We start from the raw sequence: 20,298 nt of genomic DNA, 5'->3' as shown, positions 1-20,298 counted from the left end.
CTGTTGCCGCAGGGAAAATCATGCACTTGAAGGCAGGGCCTGGAAGACAGGGAAACACAGGCTGTTGGCAGGAGAGGTAACTCAGCCCATGTAAACAGCCACCAGCTGCACCCGAGGTCAGTTCAAGGTTGTCATCGCTGAAAGGTAACACCAAGGAGAGAAAAAGGAAGACCGATGGGAGCACTGCCAAAAGCACCTTCTTCACATGGTAGTAAAACAGTACAAGAAAGGAGTCTGTTCTCATGACCTCTGCCAGCCCCTGGGTCTGTATCAGCCTCCATCCACCTGTCCCTGCCACCAGCCACCGTCCTTGGGCAGAGCCTGGCACCCGAGAAAAAGACAGCAGTGGGCAACCTGTGCAGCCAGGCAGCTGCTTCCCCACGCTGCTCCGCGGAGCTGCACAGCCTCCTCCGGACCACCAGCCTGGATGCAAGGAGATTTTTTAGGGCTCCAGGGCTTTTTCCAGCCCTTCATCTGTTGCCGTAGGTGACTCCTGAAGGACTCCTGACATCCACCTGCAGTTATAGTCTGAAAGGCTTCCCTTCCAAATAAGAGCTTGCAGATTATATTGAATTAATTTAACCTGTAGGTTCATGTAAAATTGGTAACACATAATCTTTTTAAAGATCCATAATCCTTTTCCTAACAGTGGTCAACACCAAGCACTTCTAAGGAAATCAGAAACCTTCCTAATTCTTGCTAGTTAAAAATTACACAGAATCACAGAATGTGCCATAAATCATAAAATACAAGGCTTAATATATCTTCTAACTGTATCCTAACATATTTCAGATGTCACACAGATGTAAGTATAAAATATAATTTCTTCCAATATTATTTCTTTCCTATGTTTTTGATTTCTTTAGCCTTGACTAGTGTTCAGCCTTCATGACACAGTACAGCGATACTAGCAGTAATGTTATAGCACAAGGGTCTAAAGAAGTAAACGGGGCAAGACTTGTAGAGGGAGGAAATAGATTTCATTACACCAACTGATCCCAATTATACCGTGAATGAAAAATGCATGTCTTTGCCTCACTTTTGAATTTGACATTTGTTTTCTCCCTGTGTCCTTGGGCTCTTGGGTGGTTAAATAACAAGAAGCACACCCTGCTTTCTTTACACCCGTTTGTTTTTTACGTCATTTTTATAGTGCCCTTTCTTATATGTCTCTTCTCTAGAGTGAACAGTCCTAGCTTTTATGGATTTCCTATGCCCTGAGCCCTTTGTTTTTCTGGGAAGTACTGGTCTTTTTGCACAGTATTGTAAGTGTAAAATCAATGATGGTCCCTGAATTGGTAATACTATAGGTTATTGTATGGCTCTTCACTGCAGTCTTTCCAACATCACAGTTGCTTTTTGCCTGACACCTCGTGTTTGTGGAACTGCTCATAAGGGTCCCTTGGTCATCTCCATGAGTTAACTGAGAACAGTTCTGTAAGAAAAATAAATGCTTCTTCTAAAGGATTTATTCAGACTAATTCACATACATCTGAATTGCAATCTGTGGACATTTTTTTTCTCCCTTTCTGTTTTCTTCGCTTCCCGATCATCAGCAGATAGGTTAAACATTGGACCAAAACCAGAGCCTTGCTACACCCTGCTGCTTACCTTCTGTACCCATGAGCATTTACAAGGAATAAGAAAAAACAACAACAAAAACCAACAAACGAACAAACAAAAAACACACAACACACACAAAAAAAACCCCAAAGAAACAAACAAAAAACCCATCAAACCAAACGGCAGGAGAAGAACTAGATTACTTTCACTGTTTTTCAAACACAATGGATTGCACCACATTCCAGTGCCAGACAGAGGTGCAACTTACATCATTCCTTCCTAATATAACAATTCCCATTTTTACAGGGTTTTTTTCCCAAATCAAAAGAATATGGTGTTGGCACCCAAATTTTCACTTTTTTATTTAAGAGGAGCAGAACAGTTTGCTCAGGGGAAGGGAAGAGAAATCAGAAATTTAACATCACATCATCCTGTAATTACTACTCAAAGTTTGTGCTACTATTTTAGCTTTTGCCTGCAAGTAGCCAAAAAACGTATGTTTCTCTGTAATTTAATTTTTTGTGTGTATTACTATAAAATTTTCTGTCTTTCATTAATCTTTAAGGTAATATTTAATTATTGTTTTATCTCTACCAATATAACATAAAAGAATAAATATCCCATTTTGTCTAACAAGAAGAAAATTTAAAATCAATATCTAAGACATCTCATTTTGAAAAGTAATTTTAAAAGCAATGAGACTATAATTTTGAATTATATAACAAATCACTTCATATTTTAGAGCAACGCAGCTTTCAAGGGTCATTTATTTAGGAAATTCAACTCAGTTTTCCAATACAGCTCATATTTTGTTTGTCCTAACTTTATCATCTCAGTCTTCATTGTAGTGCAATATGAAAATATATGAAGTCTGGATGTTTCTTACAGCCTTCAGTATTTCTGAGCACTGATGTTCCCTTCTCCTCTGGTCTAACTTCTAATTTGAACCCATGATGGTGTGCTGGATTTGGCTGGGAGAGAGTTAATTTTCTTGACAGTAGATAGTATGGGGATCTGTTTTGGTTTTGTGCTGAAAGAGTATTGGTAAAATGGATGTTTTAGCTACTGCTGAGCAGTGCTTACACCAAGTCAAGGACTTCTCTGCTCCTCACACCACCCCACCAGCGAGTGGGCTGGGGGTGCACAAGGTGTTGGGAGGGGACATGGCTGGGACAGCTGACCCCAACTGACCAAAGGGATATTCCACACCATATGACATCATGATGAGCATATGGGGAAGGAGAAGGAAGTGAAGAGACCATCAGAGTGATGGTGTTTGTCTTTCCAAGTAACAGTTATGCCTGATTGAGCCCTGCTATCCTGGAGATGACCGAACACGTGTCTGATGATGGGAAATAGTGAATTGTTCTGCTTTGTTTGTGTGTGGCTTTTGCTTTATCTATTAAACTGCCTTCATCCCAGCCCCTGAGATTTCTTACTTTTACCCTTCTGATTCTCTGCCCATCCCACTGAGGTGGATTGAGGGAGTGGCAGCATGGTGCATAGTTGCCAGCTGTGGTTAACCCACTACAAAGAGGTTAGTTGACCTCCAAGAACCAGCCTCAGTTCAGATTCCCGAGCACACTGATGCTGACTACCAGGCATCCCTCTGTGGGGCCTTTTCCCATTGCTGGGGACTCTGCCATAGCCTTCTTTCTCCCCGACTGCCACAGCTTGAGCCAAAAAGTGGAGCAGTGGGACTCTGTTGTGCAAATATCCACAAACTCTTGCTTTATAGGTGAGGTGATAATATAACAAGAGAAATGAAGATCACAGGTATTTTATAAATGAGAAAACTAAGGCATAAAGGCTAAGTCATTTTCCAAGTGTCAACTATAAGCAGAGCCAGAAATAAAAATGAAATAAATGGTGCCCAATAAATTTGATTAAATAGAGTTACCTGAAGTAGTTTTTACTTCTTCTCCCACCACTTAGTAGTCTTTAACAAATCCTTAACTGGCATAAATTACAGTGCTCTTGCTGATACCACTGAAGTTTTCCCACTTTCCAGACACAGAAAACTGGCCTGTTCATTTTCTGATTCACCCTTTCTCTCAGTTTCAGTGACTTCTGCCAAAGGAAACAAACCTAAAAACTTTTTCATGCATGGGATCCCTGAGGATATTTTGTTAAGCTTGGCCGGTACTGAAATTCAGAGTAGGGCAAATGCCTGCTTTATGAGATTTCAGGCAAAAAATGTTTTTATCAAACATACTTTGGTGTGGGTTGCTTTGTTGTTGTTGTTGTTTGGTTGGGCTTTTTGTTTGCTTGTTTATTTGGTTGGTTGGTTTTGGTTTGTGTGGGGATTTTTGTTTGGTTTGGTTTTTACTTCAGTCTGCAGTTGAGACAGAAAAATGCAGGCAGCCCAGCCTCCTTTTCTACACTTCCCTCATGCAATTGGTAAACTCTCAGAGATGCCAGCAATATTTGAAATGACTGAACACCATTTCATCTGAAATGATGCAGCTGTCCCTTCTTGTTGCTCACCTTCGTCATGTGCAGCGTGTAGAATATCTAATGGGTAAGCAGCAACTCAAAGAGCCCCAGCAGTTGCTGAGATGTTCAGTCAGTGTGGCTCTGGAAGTATTGAGCCAAAGTCAGATCAAACGTACAAAGAGGCTGAGAGCAGAGTTACATGACAATAAACTTGGTATGAGAGGAGACCGAGCAAAACAAAACAGATGATAAAAGCATGAATTGTTTGCTGTTAGCAATGCCTTTGTAACATCACAGGCTGTTTCTAAGCTATATTTTCCACTGCATTGCTGGCTTGCAAAACTTTTAATGGAACAAGTTTTTCTGGCAGAAGAACACTGATTTTTATCTTTAATGAGCAGCCTCTCTATCATTTAGCTTCAGGAAACAGCTTCCTGGTTGTAAACTGCTTGAGAGTGCTGACAGCCAGTCAACTTCAAAAGCACCAAAGGAGAAACTTTCTTGCTAACTTTGTGAAGAGATTAAAAATGCTGGAAGGTGCAGACAATGTTGTTACGGAGCAGGAGGACTCTGCTTCCCGACATGGAGAAATGAGAAGTTGGGATATCAATGACATCAAACTTCCCCAGGTACGTGTCTGTGTCTTAGAAATTTATCCAGTTCTGATCAGTCTTCTCCACTTCACCACTGATCTTAAATGCTGTCTCAGTCATCTGTGCCACATTACCTTTATTCTCTTTGCCACCGTGAGCTATGGGTGTTATGCTGAAAAACTAGAAAATATCGAGCAAAATATTGAGATGTCCATGTATTTTTTCTTAAACATATTATTGAAAGATCTGCTGATACGTGAAAAATAGTGATACTGCAGATGTGTTGCCTTTCTAGTCCACTGGTGGGTAAGCTGCAGAGAAAGCAGGGCTAAAAGACTGTTTCCTGCTGTGGCTGCTCAATTAGCGATGTCCAGGACCTGCTTTTGGCCCTGGGTTGTGTTTTGTGAGGAGTGAGCACAGCACCCATGGCTGCCTTGCAACTCTGGGTGCTGAGCGCCGCTGCAGATCAGACTTCAGGCGAGCGGGATGACTTCCCATATGGAGGCAACGCTTCTCTCACCAGCACCGGGGAAAAGCCTGCTGCAGTGGGCAGAGGTTTGCCGCGAGGCAGAATAGTCATCTTTCCGTCCCTTGGTCCTTTTCTAGTCCTATTATCTATAAGTCTCACTCATGCTCTCCATGGAGGGCCCTCAGCACCCCAATGTTGTCTCCCTGTCCTTCGCCTTAGCATATTTGTGCCAGATTCCTCCTGCCGCTATCCTTCACTATCCAGCTCTTTCATCTCCCAGCCCTGTTTTCTCACCTGATCCCAGTCTCTTCCCTGCTAGGTCACTGCTGTTCACCCAAATCCCCCGTGTCCCAGGCTGCCTCCTTCCCTGCCTTCTGCCACGAGGCCACCTTTACCCACATTTCAGCCGCAGTCTTTCTCCACACCCTTTCCTACACCATCCAATGGATCTGGGGGCAACACAGGAGTTTTCCTCTTCTCAGTTGGTGTTCTTCCTGCTGTCATGGCTCTTGGTGCCTGGGATCAGCAATTTCAAGGAAAATCCTATTGAGTTTTTGTACCCCTATAAAGCCTTTTCTTGAAACCATCAGCAGGTATGTAGGTGCTTTCCAGCTTACTGCATTTTACCGTGTTCACTGTACCCACTGAGGTGATGTGTGTTTGGTCGTTTACGGTTTTCTTTTCCATTGAGTTTTATTTTTATTGGTCCTTACAGTGTTGTCCTTGGGTTTTTTTTTTGCTTAGTCCACAGCAGTGAAGATAAAACCTGACCAGGACGTCCAGTTTCTTTGGTTTGGACTTCATATAGATCACTGTAGAAGTCTTCCACGGCAGTTAGGCCAAAATACACTGAAGTCCAGAACTGAAGTTCTACAAATGTGGGCATGGTCTCTCTGATTCAGTATTTGCCCTTTTTCCAGCTAGCCAAGGCAAATGGCTCACTGTAACGCTGCTGCTAATGGCCTGAAAGGTAGAGCAGGATCTCTGCCATGAAAGCTAACAGAAGTTAGTCAGGTGGTGACTGCTGCCTGCAAGCAAAGTATCTGCTATTTTACTTCAAGTGCTCTATCTTCCCCTCCCATGAGGCCCTGCACTGAGCTGGACCTGTGGGTGGATGAGAACAACCTCTTGGCCAGGCTTTTCTGACACTTTGGGGCTTGCAGGGAGCCACGGGGAGCTGTATATTTTCTGCCTTCTCTCCACTGCTCCATTCTGCTGACCAGCATTGCCTGCCGGGGTGCTGGGGTCACCCAGGCTAGAGGACACCCAGCAGAAGACCAGGTCTGCTGGGTTCTTGCACAGCTTTTCTCCTCCCCAGCCTAAAACGTGGCTTGCTTTGGTCTCTCCACAGGATGTGAGACAGACTGACTGGTTTCAAGAATGGCCCGATTCCTATGTAAAACATATCTATAGCTCAGAGGATAAAAATGCTCAGAGACACCACAGCAGCTGGGCAATGAGAAACACCAACAACCACAACTCTCGCATCTTAAAAAAGTCCTGCCTTGGGGTGGTGGTCTGCGGCAATGACTGCTCAACCTTGGATGGAAGGAAGATCTACCTAAGACCAGCCATATGTGATAAAGCTAGGCAAAAACAACAGCGTGAGTATGAGCATGGCTGTTCATTATATGGCAGTTCATAAGTGAACACAACATAAAGGAAATCAAAGCAGAGGATACCCTTTGGATTATCCAACCTTTCCACTGCCATGCATTACATTAAAATGCAGCTCTGGATTTTATAACTATCCATTTTGCACTTCTTACTGTTGTACTGTTGGAGGGGAGTTGTTTTCTTGTTTTCTTTTCTTTTCTTTTCTTTTTTTTTTTTTTTTTCATTTTAATTCTCTGTTTCTGATGGTTAGAGATTGATTGGGAGCCTTCTCAAGCCCGTGGGTCAGGCTACTGAGAAAGCTGTGCGGTACAGGCTGACCTGAGTGTTGGCTTCATCACTGCATGGGCCCAAGAGTAACTCAGGAGGCAAGTCTGGCAGGAAAGAAGTTGTTCTTAAACCGTGATGACTGGAAAATAGGCCTCTTAGCCATGTCTCCGGAGCAAGACAATGCAAATAGAGAACATGAGCCGCACACACATTTTTGAGGCCATTCCAAACAATTGTTGATTGCTCAGTAGAGCTAGCACATACTGATTTTCGGATTTGATGAACATTTTGGCTAAAGAAAGATGTTATTCAAGCACTGGCCAAGGTCATAATGATGTACTCTAGAAAAATCAAACAAGAACACATATGACAATTCAGACATTACCAAGTTAACAACAACTAAACCTGACCATGTTATTATCATGAAAAATTTATAATAAAGCTATACTAGAAATATTTATTGCAAGTTACATTTAATAATGGAGCAGAACGAAGGCAATTATTAGTTTGCTTTTATTATTTTTGCTTATTTTCGAAAGTTTTTTGCATAGTTTTCTCAGTGTAGTTTCTGATCCCCAAGCCAGAAGTGACAATTCACCACCAATGAACCTTTGTATCACATGGGATTCAGCTGATCAATGTTGTAAGGAAAATGTTTCCAACCATCTTTGCCCCAGGGAAATGCTGTCCAAACTGCAATGGGCCCCTGCGGCTCCTTTCCTGCCGAGGCCATGGTGGTTACCCAGTTACCAACTTCTGGAGGCATGAAGGCCGATTCATATTTTTTCAGGTTGGTATAAAATTACTTTACATTTACATTAATTTTAAAGAAGACTGTTATTTAAGACTTATTAAGGACATCTTTTGTTCCAACAAATAAGAGTAATTGAATACGACAATGACTGGAGGGAAAAGAAATCTCGCAATGGGTGGGCAAAGTCCTAAACAGCCTGATCTAACTCTGAAGTTAGTCCTGCCTGAGCAGGAGGTTGAGGTAGACCTCCAGAGGTCCCTTCCAACCTGAATTAGCCTGTGCTACTATCATGTTACAGTGCATTATAGTTTTCATTCAGGATTCCATGAAAATCTGTTGATTTTGAAGCACTTTGTCTTGAGTACATAAGAACCAACGAAAGTCAGAAATGCCATGTTATCTCAACCTCTTCTCCAAGGCACCACGCATAAGCATGAGAGTATCTTGTGGCAGGAAATGTTTGTACCCAAGGGACTGTCTATGGAAAATGTTGTCTGTGCATTATATGTAACTTATCTGTGGAAAACAGTGTATGCAAGTGTTTAAATAATAGGCACTATTTCTGGAAGCTGTAGTCCTAGTTTAGTACCATAGCCACCGAGCTGATTTTTGTTTTCCAGTCTTTCACTTATGTGCAGGTTAAATAAAATTAATTATCTGTGGACACTAATGGAAAGTAATGTTCTGATAAACATGTCTAAAGTGTGAGAAGAATGGAAATGACTGCAGGGACACTGTAGCCAGGCTGCAAAAGACCTTATGGCTTTAGTTGAGGCTCTAGTGTGCGGATACTCTTCTGCACATAAATGCAGGTTTATGATTTCAGAGACTTTCTACCCCATCACACTTCATCCAAGATATGTTTGTTACTTGAGCTCACATTAAATAACTCTTATTAAATACAAGGCATTATATCAAGCTATATGTGTGGGTTTGGCTGGTGCTACAAATTCTGCTCCATTAAGATTAATAACAAAGTTGATTATAACTTTAGCATATCATAATTCCTTTCTAAAGTCCAAAGGAGCTCATGACCATCCACGTCCAGAAACAAAAGTAGAGGCAGAAGCAAGAAGATCAATCCAAAAAGCACAGACAGCTTTTTCTCCATCTTCTCCAAGGTTAAAAAGAAGCCAGGAAACTGAGGTAACTGTTATTGATCAATGAAATTGCGGGGTCAGCGATCCATGGTTCAAGGCACGGTGGAGGCTGTCTGGGCTTTGAGTCTGTGTGGGCGCAGGCTTTACACTTCCACGTTCTGCCTTCGTGTGATCAAGCCAGGGAGGAGCAGGGCTGTCCTGACCACCCCGCTCTGCTCAGCACTGTCATCCCCTGCCAGCATCCTCCATCTGGAGTCTCTTGGGGCCTGATGGCAGCAGGGGATTATATCTATACTGGTAAACAAAGCAGGGCCAGAGGGCAGGCTTGGTCATGTCACTATTCACATGGTCCTTGCTGTGGATTTGGCCAGTGCTAACTCATGTTCACAGACAAAATGACCTGGCACAGGTCAGGAGGACAGCACGTGCCTGGGACCACTCCCTGGCAGGATTTCAGACAAGGTTGTATCAGGTTTGGGTCCCATCACTGTACACAGCTTGCTTTGAACCTGCCCGTGCCCCTTCATGCTGTCATGCTCCAAGCATTAACAATCTCAAGCTGACGCTGTGTAAAATAGCCTTGCATCATTTCACTTCAGATCCAGAGGTCACCCAAGGCCAGGATGCAGTGTGGACACTGCCAGGCTGTGTCTCTTGGTCCCCGTTACCAACAGCAGTCCTTGGCATAATTTTATTTAGTAGCATGGACACACCTTTAGAACCCCAGCTCCTTCCTTTTATAAATGCAAGTGTTGCCTTTAGAAAAATTTGCTACAAGTTCTTTGTCAGTGCTGCTCCAAAAATTAAATTATTTACAAAGAAATCTGGAAATAAAGTAACTAGATACCTAGTCTGATCAGTATTGACATTGAAGGAAAATTTTAGAAGGTTTTCATTAGATTTAACGTATAGTATTGATTGCACCACCCCATGAGAAAATTGTAACAAATTAACACTTGAAAACGTTTTGAGAACAAGTGAACTCAGGAGGAAGATTCACGTGTGTGCACACATACACACACACAAATATGTGTACACGTACACACACACTGTATACTATTTTACTATAGAATACAGTATATAACATTACCTCTAAAATATGCCTGTTATATACTCTCTGTGGTACCTTGACAAAACAGCTTGTCATTAACAAGGGAAATCCAGAAATCCTTATTCCTTCTTCCTCCGGTCACCCAGCCCTTAATTAAGAAAACCCAGTTACTTCAAACACAGGCTTGAATCCTTTTATTCACAGACTCCATGCCCACCAGGGAGAGAGATGCTGTGCTGCAGGGACAGCTGCCCCTGAGCAGGATTTGGCCACCTCAGTGAGGCTGTCTCCAGTGACCTTCCTTGCAAAGGCTGTGCTACACACACCTCTGTAACACTGGTCTTCAGTTTGTCTTTTGATGTGCTAGAGGTGCTGCATCCCCCCCAGCCCCATGTTTGGGATAGTAATCAGTGCCCCCTCAGCTATAGATAAAAGGAATGATTGCGCTGGGTGGGGACAGACTTCTTAAATGGGTGACATGGGGAAGCAGGGGGATCCAGGAGACCAAGAAACAGATTAAAAGAGCGAACAAAGGAAGTTAAACCCATTCAAATGGAATATGAATGTAAGAACTGCAGCTGTTTCTGATGGAAGTACTCAGGAGGACACTAAAATCCAGAGCTCAGGAGTGACTCTTATGGAGACACACTGGTGTGGGATGGGACAGTCAGAGTACAGGATGGTGGCCTCTTGACACAAGTGTCAGGGAACATGAGCATAAGAAAAAGCAGCTGAGCCACTGTGTATGTGTCTAACGAACAAAGGAACAATTATATTCATATCACTGGTTTAAGTCTGTCCCCATGATCACTAAAATCTTCCTCACCTAGGAAATGTTACTGAACCTCAGGGCTTTTTTTTTCTTTTATACCAGAGCTTACTGGTCTTACTGAGGTCAAGTTCCCTCTAGACACGTCTTCATCTTTTCCTTCCTGTATCATCTTCCTGGTGCTTTCACTTCAAATTGTGTGGGAGTAACAACAGACCAAAGATGTCATAAACATCTAATTGTAGAGCGTGGTCTTAGCTGGTCTAACTGTGCAGTCAGAGTGATACCATTTACCCTTCCAGTTCATGGGTCTCCAGCAGTTTTTTGGGGGGAATAACCATAGTTGTGTTCTGCCAAGACCAACTGCAATACAAACAACTCAGAAGGCTGATGTGACATGCAGAACCTCTGTTGCTGAATCTGCAAAAAGTCTTCTGAAAAAAATCAATTTTCATATGCACACAAGAGGCCGGGGAGGAGAACTAAAAAAATATATGATCCCAAAATAAAGCAAGTGATACATAGGATGTTTTCCCTATGGTGTCAGTAGGTCTTTAGCTGAAGGTGGGCTGGGTCCTACGTCAGGCTGTTGGAATTTCTTCTCGTGCTAGGTGGAGAACAGCTGAAAGAAGCTTTGCTACTCTGGCAGTCAGCAAAATCACTGTAATTAAATGGATGCAAAAGCAGAATTACAAAGAAGAGAGACCTGCAGGTACTCATCAGAAATGATGGGACAGAATGAGTATTCTGAAAGGAATTAAAGTTTGCAAAATTATAACCAATAATTAGGGCAATTAAAGAAGTTGTGAAATATCCAGAACAAAAGACCCAGAAGAATAATTCTTGTGTGCTGCTCCCTCCCTGAATGAAATTTCCGTTTGTGGGATAAAGAAATGTAAAGAGGAAAATTTATCAGCTGGAAATAGAAGTGCAGTCTGGAAAAGCTGAAGCATAATATTATTGTAATGAAAAGATCACTTCCTAACAACCATTTAAAAAACCATCATGCTCAGCTTTTCCAAACTCCATAGAAAAAAAAAAAAAAAAGACATTCTGTGGTGTCAAATGTATTAGCATAATTTCATTTTCAGGTGCTTCTTCAGTATATGCTGCCAGTGGACCCTGAGGGCTGTGAATGTGCAGTCTAACAATTCTTTCAGTGTAAAACAAGCTTTGGGCAAAAACTGGTGAAACAAACCCAGACCCATGATCTGGGCCCCCTGCTTGGTTTGCCCCTAAAGCCCACTGGCATTAACCTGCAAAGGGGTTCTGCTAACAGCATCTGCTTCACTATCTGTATTAATTTAATGCATTCGTGAGGGCCTCATGCAGGATGGTTATTTCATGCTGCTAGAGTACACCTTGTTTTACTAAACCATGCCTTGCTTTTCCAAGTCTCTGACAGGTGCACTGCCAACGCAGGAGACTTTGCCTTTGCTTCTTTCCAACATGGATGCTTATGTTCTACCTGCTAATTTCAGGGGGCATTTAAGCAAAAGCTTCCAGGAGCCAACACTGGGCAGCTGCTCTGGGTGGCCGCCGTGCCCAAGGGCAGCTGGGGAGGACGGGGGCACTGGAGAATTTCCGACCTGGAGCGGGAGCCTGGCTTTGGGGAGGGTCCCCAGCGCCGGGAGGCCTTGCAGAGGCCATGCCAGCCCCACAGCCAACCCGCCCTGTGCAGCCGCTTCCCCCCAGCACTGCGCCCACCCCAGCATCCATCACGTCCCACGCAGCTCTCAGCACCTCGAGGGGGAAGCGAGTGAGACAAGGCCAAGGGAAGGCACCATACAGGTCTCAACTACTGCAATGGCGACATGCTTTTTAACCTGTACCCACTACGGTGAACAGGTTTAAATGCCCTCTCCCCATCCTCATCCTCTGGCAACCAGCCTAATGCTCCATTGCAACGCAGATGTGAAAGTGCTACTGCACCAATTCCCTCATTAGCTCCTCTTGAAAGCCTCAGGAGGGTCTTTCATACCTGAAGACTTGCCTTTGTTATTTTTTTTTAACTGTAATATTTTTTCCCACTATTTCATTGGTCTAATAAAAGTATCAGCTCTTACAGACCACCTCACTGCCATTCTGGTTTGGTAGCATTTCAATCCCCCTTGATACTCCGTTTGTTCAAGCCTGTGGGACTGTGGAAGATGACCTCAAGGACCACAACTGTTGTGTGTGACCCTCTGCTTTCTTCCAGCTTCTTCAGGTAGTGATCTAAGTGCCTCCACTGCACCAGTCCTGCAAATTCTATTGTATAGAATAAGCATAGAAGGGTTTGGGTTGGAAAGGACCTTAAAGATCATCTAGTTCCAACACCCATGCTATGGACAGGGACATCTTCCACTATATCACGTTGCTCAAAGCCCCATCCAACCTGGCCTTGAACACTTCCAAGGATGGAGCATCCGCAGTTTCTCTGAGCAGCCTGTTCCAATGCCTCACTACCCTCATAGTGAATAATTTTTTCCTTACATCAAATCTACCCTCTTTTAGTTTAAAACCCTTACCACTTGCCCTACCATAACAGGACGTGCTTAAAAGCCTGTCCACATCTTTCTCATAGGCCCCTTTTAAGTACTGAAAGGCCACAATAAGGTCTCCCTGGAGCCTCGTCTTGTCCAGGCTGAACAGCCCCAACTCTCTCATCCTGTCCTCATAGCAGAGGTGTTCCATTCCACACCACATCTTAGTAGTCTCCTCTGACCCCTCTCCAACAAGTCCACGGCTTTCCTGTACTGAGGGTTCCAGAGCTGGATGCAGAACTGCAGGTGGGGTCTCACCAGAGCAGAGCAGGGGGGCAGAATCACCTCCCTCAGCCTGTTGGACACTCTTCTTTTGATGCAGCCCAGGATATGATTTGCTTTCTGGGCTACAAGTGCACATTGCCAGCTCGTGTCCAATCTTTCATCCACCAGTATCTCCAAACGCTTCTCTGCATGGCTGAGCCCAGTTTCATACATGTATATATTCACTGTCTGACCCAGCTTCATTCATGCACATATTCAAGGTGCCCTGCTGCTTTTTCCAGCCACTTCTCATTTCTTTCATTGCAGACTCTAGCAAATCCTCCAGCATCCTTTCCATACATCACCCCCTTTTCTGACCACTTGCATGAGCTATATTTCAGCAGGAGCTGTCAGTTTCCTACATTTGTTTAAAAAAGTAGGGTGCCAAATGTGAATTTTCTTTCCTGAACTTAGTGGCCAGAGCAGAGATCTTTCATAAAGATATCTTTAAGTTTTCCCATAATTCACATCTACATGCCTTTCCTGCATGCACTTCCGCTGCTCTCAGGACTGCGCTCCAGGGGCCGCCAGCCCTCACCCTGCAGAGGGAGGCACTGACACACATCCCTGCTGTCCCCTCTGCCAGAAAGAGCTGAGGGGGTTGTGTCCAAAGCCACATTTCATGGCTGGTTCCTTTAATCACTGCAAAGGTAAAGAGCCTTGGCTCCATGGGCTGCCCAGCTGGAGGTTCTGACTGTGTCCTGCCCTGCCTGCAGAGAAAGATGTGGTCCCACAGGCAGTGGTGAAATAAAGCTTTTGTTAGGATGAGTCTACGAGGACACTATTAGGAAAAAAGTGACAATAAAAACTCTTCACATTACCTCAGACTGTGGTGTATCTTGTGTCCATTTAACATTTTCAGTCTTATATTTTTTTTTTTCCTGTTTTCATCTTTTCAGATTCCCTCTTTTTTTGGAACACATTAGTTACTTTGGAATACATTAATTACTAGGGAAATTGTTCTCATTATGAAGGGTGGAGTTTAGAGACATTTACAAGAAAAGAACAAATTATATTTATGGACTGTTCCAAGATGTTTATTTCAATTCATGAAACAGGGGATGTGTAGTGATTTGTTTTATGCAGAAAAAATTGAAATATAGATCCCAAAATGACAGTCCGCTGTTGGAGGGGAGGGTCAGCTCATCCAAAGTTTTTTAGTCTATGAGTTATTCCCATGCTAATTGCAAACTTTGCATGTTTTATGGTGATTCTTTGGATCAGGAACTCAGAGAAGGAAACTTTGATCAAGGGTAATAACAACCTCTACCTTTTAAGAGAGAAAAAGGGAAATCAATAGGAGCCACAAGTGCTTCGGGAGGTGAGCTGCAGGACGAGGGACAGGCCGGTTCCCTGGGGCTGCATGTTCCATAGATGAGATTCCTCTGTGACTGCCAAACCGGTTGCTCCAGTGAGGGACCGCGCAGGGTACGGACCCTGCCCGCTGCCGTCCTGCTGTGCCTTGTGTCCCCTCCCTGCTCCCCTGCGCTGCTGCCAGCACGGCCCTGCAGCAGTGGTGCCACAAGGGTGTGCGGCTGGGAGGCTCCTCAGACATGGGTCCCACACTGAAGTGCCATCTATCCATCCCCTTCGCACTTGCCAACACCTTCCTCTGCTTTTCAAAATTTAGAGCAGAGGGGATTTGATAACGGGTCCTATAACCTGTTCCATGGCTTCACTGTCCCCGTTCCAACTATTAGCATTTTCTAACTCATGTCTGATTCTCCTTCCTGCAGATCAAACATTTCTTCAAGTCTTTGAAGATGGGCAGCTCTTCTGGAGGAAACTCCAGCTACTGAGTTTCATAGGCTTCCTAAAGGACTGTTAGTACCAAACCTTCCTAGAAGACAATTACTACCAAACCCATCTTCCTGTCTGAGAAGCAGGAAGCTTTTTGTTCCTTTGTCCTTAAGTCTGAACCAAATGTTTTCCAAAACCAAATCTCTTCCTGTGAGCACAGTTCCCCGCAACATCTCCTGCCAGAGCAGGGCTGGGCCTTCTTGCAGCTCCCGTGCTCCTGGTCCTGTGCACCCATGGCTGCCCCACAGTGTTCACTGCACCAAGTATGTTTCTGAGAGGAACATATTTCAGGTTCTAAGAGGAGAGCTTATTCCTCTTTAAAAAGGAGGGAACTAAGACTTCATGGTTTTTCTAAGGCTAAACACCGAAAGGCTTTCCAGGTTTACAAGCTGCCAGGGTCAGTTTGACCTTTACACGTTCTTGCAGTGACTTCCACGCTGGCAGCAGCTCCCTCCACTTTAGATACAATCAGCACGGTGGGTCAATATATAGTCCCAAATTTATATCTGTACAGCTCAAAATATGAAGATAGTAATCCCAGCTCTGACCTTTGCAAAAATGACTTTTTGCAACATATTTTGGATACGTGAAAATAAGTGTATATATGTCACTGCTTTAGGCCTCTTTGAACCAGCTCAAAGGTATTGTACCCAGCTGGGTGGCGATAAGAATCAGAGGTGAGAGATGGGACTAAATGCATTTTCCTCTGCAATTTTAGGAAAATATACTGAACACTGGAGATATTCAGAGTAGCTTCATGAAGAAACACCAATTGATAGGTGAGGATCTACCTGCAGGCAAGTCTGTAACTTTACTCTCTGCTGCAGAAAGTGGTTTTCTGCAAGGTGCAGGTGCAGTAAAACATTAGGAAGGCAGCAGAGATGCAAGGAGGTCAGGATGTGGATGATTACACAGGCAAAATGTTTTGTTCTGGCTTACTGGAGTTTCACATGGCTGTAGCAACTGACAAATCTTACACAAATATCCCTACATGGTATGTGTGATCTACGCTCACTGCTTTCCCAAGGTCTTAGCTCTGAGGGCACTGGCCTCAGTGTTTAAGGGGTAATTCTTTGGAAGTAATCCTTGTGCTTGCTCCGAAGCAAACATTTTTATATATAAGGGCTCTCCTGAGGCCATCAGGGAACCACAGCAATGTTGCTCAGAATGAGACATTAGCCACGCACAGAAACACAGCTTTTATGGGTCCTTTTTTGACTCATGCAGCATTTAAAGATGAAATATAGACATACAATCAGAAGGTGCTATCTTCATAATTCAAAGCAGCAGCTGGACACCACTTGGATTTTGTGTATTTATCCTCAGAATGTCATTGTGAGAAAGGGAAACGCTTCTGTATCAGTCATAGCAATGGGGAGATGAGAAAGCAGAATGGGGATTTGACCCACATCTCTCCAGCCCTGGGCACACACCTGCCCCATTTCTTGCCCCTCTCCCTGGAGCCTCTGCTTTGCATGTGAAAAGAATTGCAGGTCAGACTGAGCACAACCAGATGTTTTCATTTTCACCCCCTTGTACAAAGCCTTTGTCCTTTGGCAGGCTGAGGTTATGAACTGTTTTATACAAACGACAAGGTTATGGAATACTTTCTAAAATATAGTCCTAAATACATTCTCTGTATTTTTTTAAGGAAACAAGTGTGACAAATTGCTGGTGGTAGAAAGGACTCCAGCTGAGGAAGCTTTAGGGGATACACTCTGAGCAACTGCATAAAGCTTTTCTTTCCTCATAGCCTCTGGGAAGTTTACTAATCCGTGTGTCTGGTACTCCTGGAAATTTTGCTCTGCTTCCCCTCAATATAGTCATTTGGGACTTTCTAAGTAATTACGCTCAAGGAGTTGGAATGGGAACATCTAACGTGTTTTCCTTTATTGCAAGCAGAAGGTAGAGGCGGCCCCCACGGTGGACCTCAGCAGGGATACAGCCTGTCTGTGCCAGGAACAGGCTTCACGTGGCAGGGCAGTGACTGGCAGGAGGACCCAGGGAAGGCAGAGGAGGGTGAGACATTATTTAAGAAAAAAAAATGAAGGAAGTCTGCTGGTGTCAGAGTGAAAATAGATGCAATCAGTAATCAAAGTGAAGTGTGAATAGGATATTAACGTGGCACATCTGAACACCCTGAGCAGTCTGGACCTGCTTCTTGTGCCAGCTATGCAGACTGGCCCTGATGCAATACAGTGCCCATTTCTCCCAGAGCTGCTGCAGTCCCCAGGCACTATGAGGTTTTAACTTTCACAAGGTAAACTTCACCAATATTGCTCATCTCCTGGAGCAAGGGGGACTCACCATCCGTGCAGGAGAACGAGGTTAGGAAGCACTTCAATAAACCAAATATTCTTAAGTCCATGGACCCTGGTGGGAACCACCCACAAGTGCTGAGGGAGCTGGAGGTGTCATTGTGAGGTCACTCTCGATAATCTTTGAAGGGTCGTGGTGACAGAGAGTTTCCAGAAGACTGGAAGAACGCAATGTCAATCCTGTCTTCAAGGAGAACAAGAAGGAAGATCTGGGAAACTTCAGGCCAGCCTGTCTCACCTCAAAATCTGTGAAGCTGATGGAGGAAATCCTCCTGGAAACTTTGCCAACACATGAAGGACCAAAAAGTAGTAGTCAGCATAGATTTATGAAGGGGAAATTGCACTTAGCCGGCTTGATAGCCTTCTACAATGAGATGAGTGGCTTGGTGGATGAGGGGAGAGCAGCAGAGGTTTATGTTGACATTAGCTAGGTTTTCAGCACTGTCTTCTGTAACATTCTCACAGACAAGCTGATGAAGTATAGGCTTGATAAGTGGACAGTGAGGTGGACTGAAACCTCATCTATTCTGGGAATATTTAGCATCAGCTGTAGCTTTTCTCATACCAGACAGTTGCAGTCTCCACCCTCTTCTGCTCAAATTAGCTGCGTACCATGCAGAATAACCGGAAAGTCATCCAAAGTCCTGACATTCCAGGAACACCCTGGGGCAGCAGGACACAGCCTTTGCGGCCTTGCAGACAGTGGCATCAGCAATCTGGATGCCACAAGCATCCTTTGCTCTCCTCAATGGATTATTTGGTTTCTGTGCACAATGCCAGATGATCTCTTGGATGGCAAGTATTCCTGAGGCATGGATAGTCTCTTCAGAGGACAGGGCAAGCTAGGAAAGTCTTTGTCCAGCTTTTCACACTGTACTTATTCCTTCTGTTTCCAGTTAGTAACTGAGGAAGCAAAACTGGAGGGCTTGTCTCAGACAAGTGCTTTTCACTTCTCAAAACCATTTATGTCAAGATTCAGACTTCACATCATTTGGCAACTGTATCACGAGTGACGTGGTTTAAGTCTTCCGTCACCAAAGATTGCCCAATCTATTTGCTTTTTTAAAGACAGATAGTCATAAATAATACAAACCACAGCGCAAGAGTGTCCTCTTTGCTTATTGCAAAAGCCACACGGCAACTGAGCATCCAGCTCTTTTTTGCTTCTAGAGGAGACAGCAAATGCCTGTGGCAGGATCAGGTCCCTCAGCCCTTTGCCCCAGCAGAGTGTCCCTGCCAGGACACATCAGGGGCTGGTTGGTGGGACTTTCTCCTGTCCCAAATGCCAGGTGAGGAGCAGGGGGACAACAACTTGTTGCTGTTCCCATATCTGCAGTCCGTGCCCTGGCACCTGCAGGATCAGGGGTGTCAGGGCAAGCTGGTGTCATCCTGACCTTATGCTGGACAGTGCTCAGACACTTATGGGAATGAGTTATTGCTGCCACGAGAACAGCTGTGATGAAACTAGTATTTGTGGATAGTGTAAACACTGGCTGTTGTGAAAAGCTGTTTGCCAAACATCCAGATTTCCTCTGCTCAAGTCACAGCAAAGACAGGAAGAAGCTGTGACCTCAGGGAGGATTTCAGCCCAGGCAGCAGCAGCCCGGGGCAGAGCAGAGACCCCGGAGACAGGGCCCTCCGAGCTGACAGCAAAAGCAGCAATGAATTCCAGAGAGGAGTAGGGGTGGATCATGTTCACTGCCTCTGGACTTCCTGCCTCCCTGCAGAGAGGAATGCAATTCCATGTCCGGGCCAGGGGTGGTAGGACAAGATGAGACACATGTAAATGGCGTGAGCAGAGACCCACTGACACCCGTGCTTGGAGGAAAGTCTGGGGGCAGAAGAAGGGCGGGAGAAAAAAGAACAAGTGTCCAGACTCAGGGTGGGTGAAACTAAGATGAACAAACAGACCCTGGCCAAAGTGAGTCAAAATAAGAAGTAAATTTATGTTGTTTTGCCATCTTTCTCTACTGGAGTAATTGATCCTTACTGGCCTTTGTATACACTAAGGAGAAAACTTGAGTATTGAGGGGCAGTTTCTTGCTTTCCCTCTGGCACTCGTGCAGCCCAGGGGCGGGCAGGGAGTCCCTTTGCCACAGGTGCTTGGTACTCAGAGCAGGGACCCAGAGGAAAGCCTCAAAGAGCACAACAGGTGTGGCTGCTTGCTGCTGATGGGGAATTTGTGCCAGGACTACCATTATGCCACTGAAGTTACAGGCAGCAGCAGGTCAGTGCAGTGAAGCACATAAAGCTCACCTGAAGAGCATCATCTGAAAAGCATCACCCAGCAGGCTGCTGGGTTGCCAGTATCCTCCTGTTCTCTCCTCCTCCAACAGGACAACCCCCCGACCAGGAATGGGCAGAGGGAGGTTTTTACCTCTGGTTCAAGTGAGGTACATTTTGATTTTCCTTTTCTTTTATAGCTCATTAGTTAATAATAGTTGTACAGGTAATTTAATAGGGGTTCTTGTCGTGACTTTACAAGCTCTGACTTACCTGAAGCACTTGGACTAGGTGCTCACTGAGTACTTCTTTGCAGTGATACTAAAACTCTTGTCATGGACCAGCCTTCTCTTGTGAACTTCCAGAAAACACTCCTTCAGGGGTACTATCTCGTGTGCTGCTTAACCCTGCTTCCTCCCAGTGACCTGTGGAGCCGTTCTTTTGGGGGCAGAGGAGGTTTGCCTGACTTTGTTAAATTACCATGTTCACTGTTAACTCCTTTACACACAGTAGTACTGCCTGATGTAAGGCAGAAAGGTTTATCTTCAG

The 20,298-nt window shown here is 44.5% G+C and overlaps 1 protein-coding gene across 2 annotated transcripts; it reads left to right on the top strand.

The window, feature by feature from the left end:
* The first annotated feature begins 4,140 nt into the window (after positions 1 to 4,140).
* GCM1 (glial cells missing transcription factor 1) lies at positions 4,141 to 16,689 on the top strand. Of its 2 annotated transcripts, XM_065056084.1 has the most exons (5): positions 4,141 to 4,628; positions 6,413 to 6,665; positions 7,623 to 7,735; positions 8,717 to 8,845; positions 12,015 to 16,689. In XM_065056084.1, the coding sequence occupies exons 1-5, from the start codon at positions 4,527 to 4,529 to the stop codon at positions 12,471 to 12,473; spliced, it is 1,056 nt and encodes a 351-aa protein (XP_064912156.1). In that variant the 5' UTR covers positions 4,141 to 4,526; the 3' UTR covers positions 12,474 to 16,689. The 2 variants fall into 2 exon arrangements, with proteins under 2 accessions (XP_064912156.1, XP_021149297.2); XM_021293622.2 differs by having other exon boundaries at positions 4,148 to 4,628; positions 8,717 to 12,183.
* The last annotated feature ends 3,609 nt before the right edge of the window (positions 16,690 to 20,298 follow it).

The sequence above is a fragment of the Columba livia genome, chromosome 3 (genome assembly GCF_036013475.1).
Source record: "Columba livia isolate bColLiv1 breed racing homer chromosome 3, bColLiv1.pat.W.v2, whole genome shotgun sequence".
Classification (NCBI taxonomy): domain Eukaryota; kingdom Metazoa; phylum Chordata; class Aves; order Columbiformes; family Columbidae; genus Columba; species Columba livia.
Note: the sequence above shows the minus strand (reverse complement) of the source record. Positions and strands in the feature narration are given on the sequence as shown.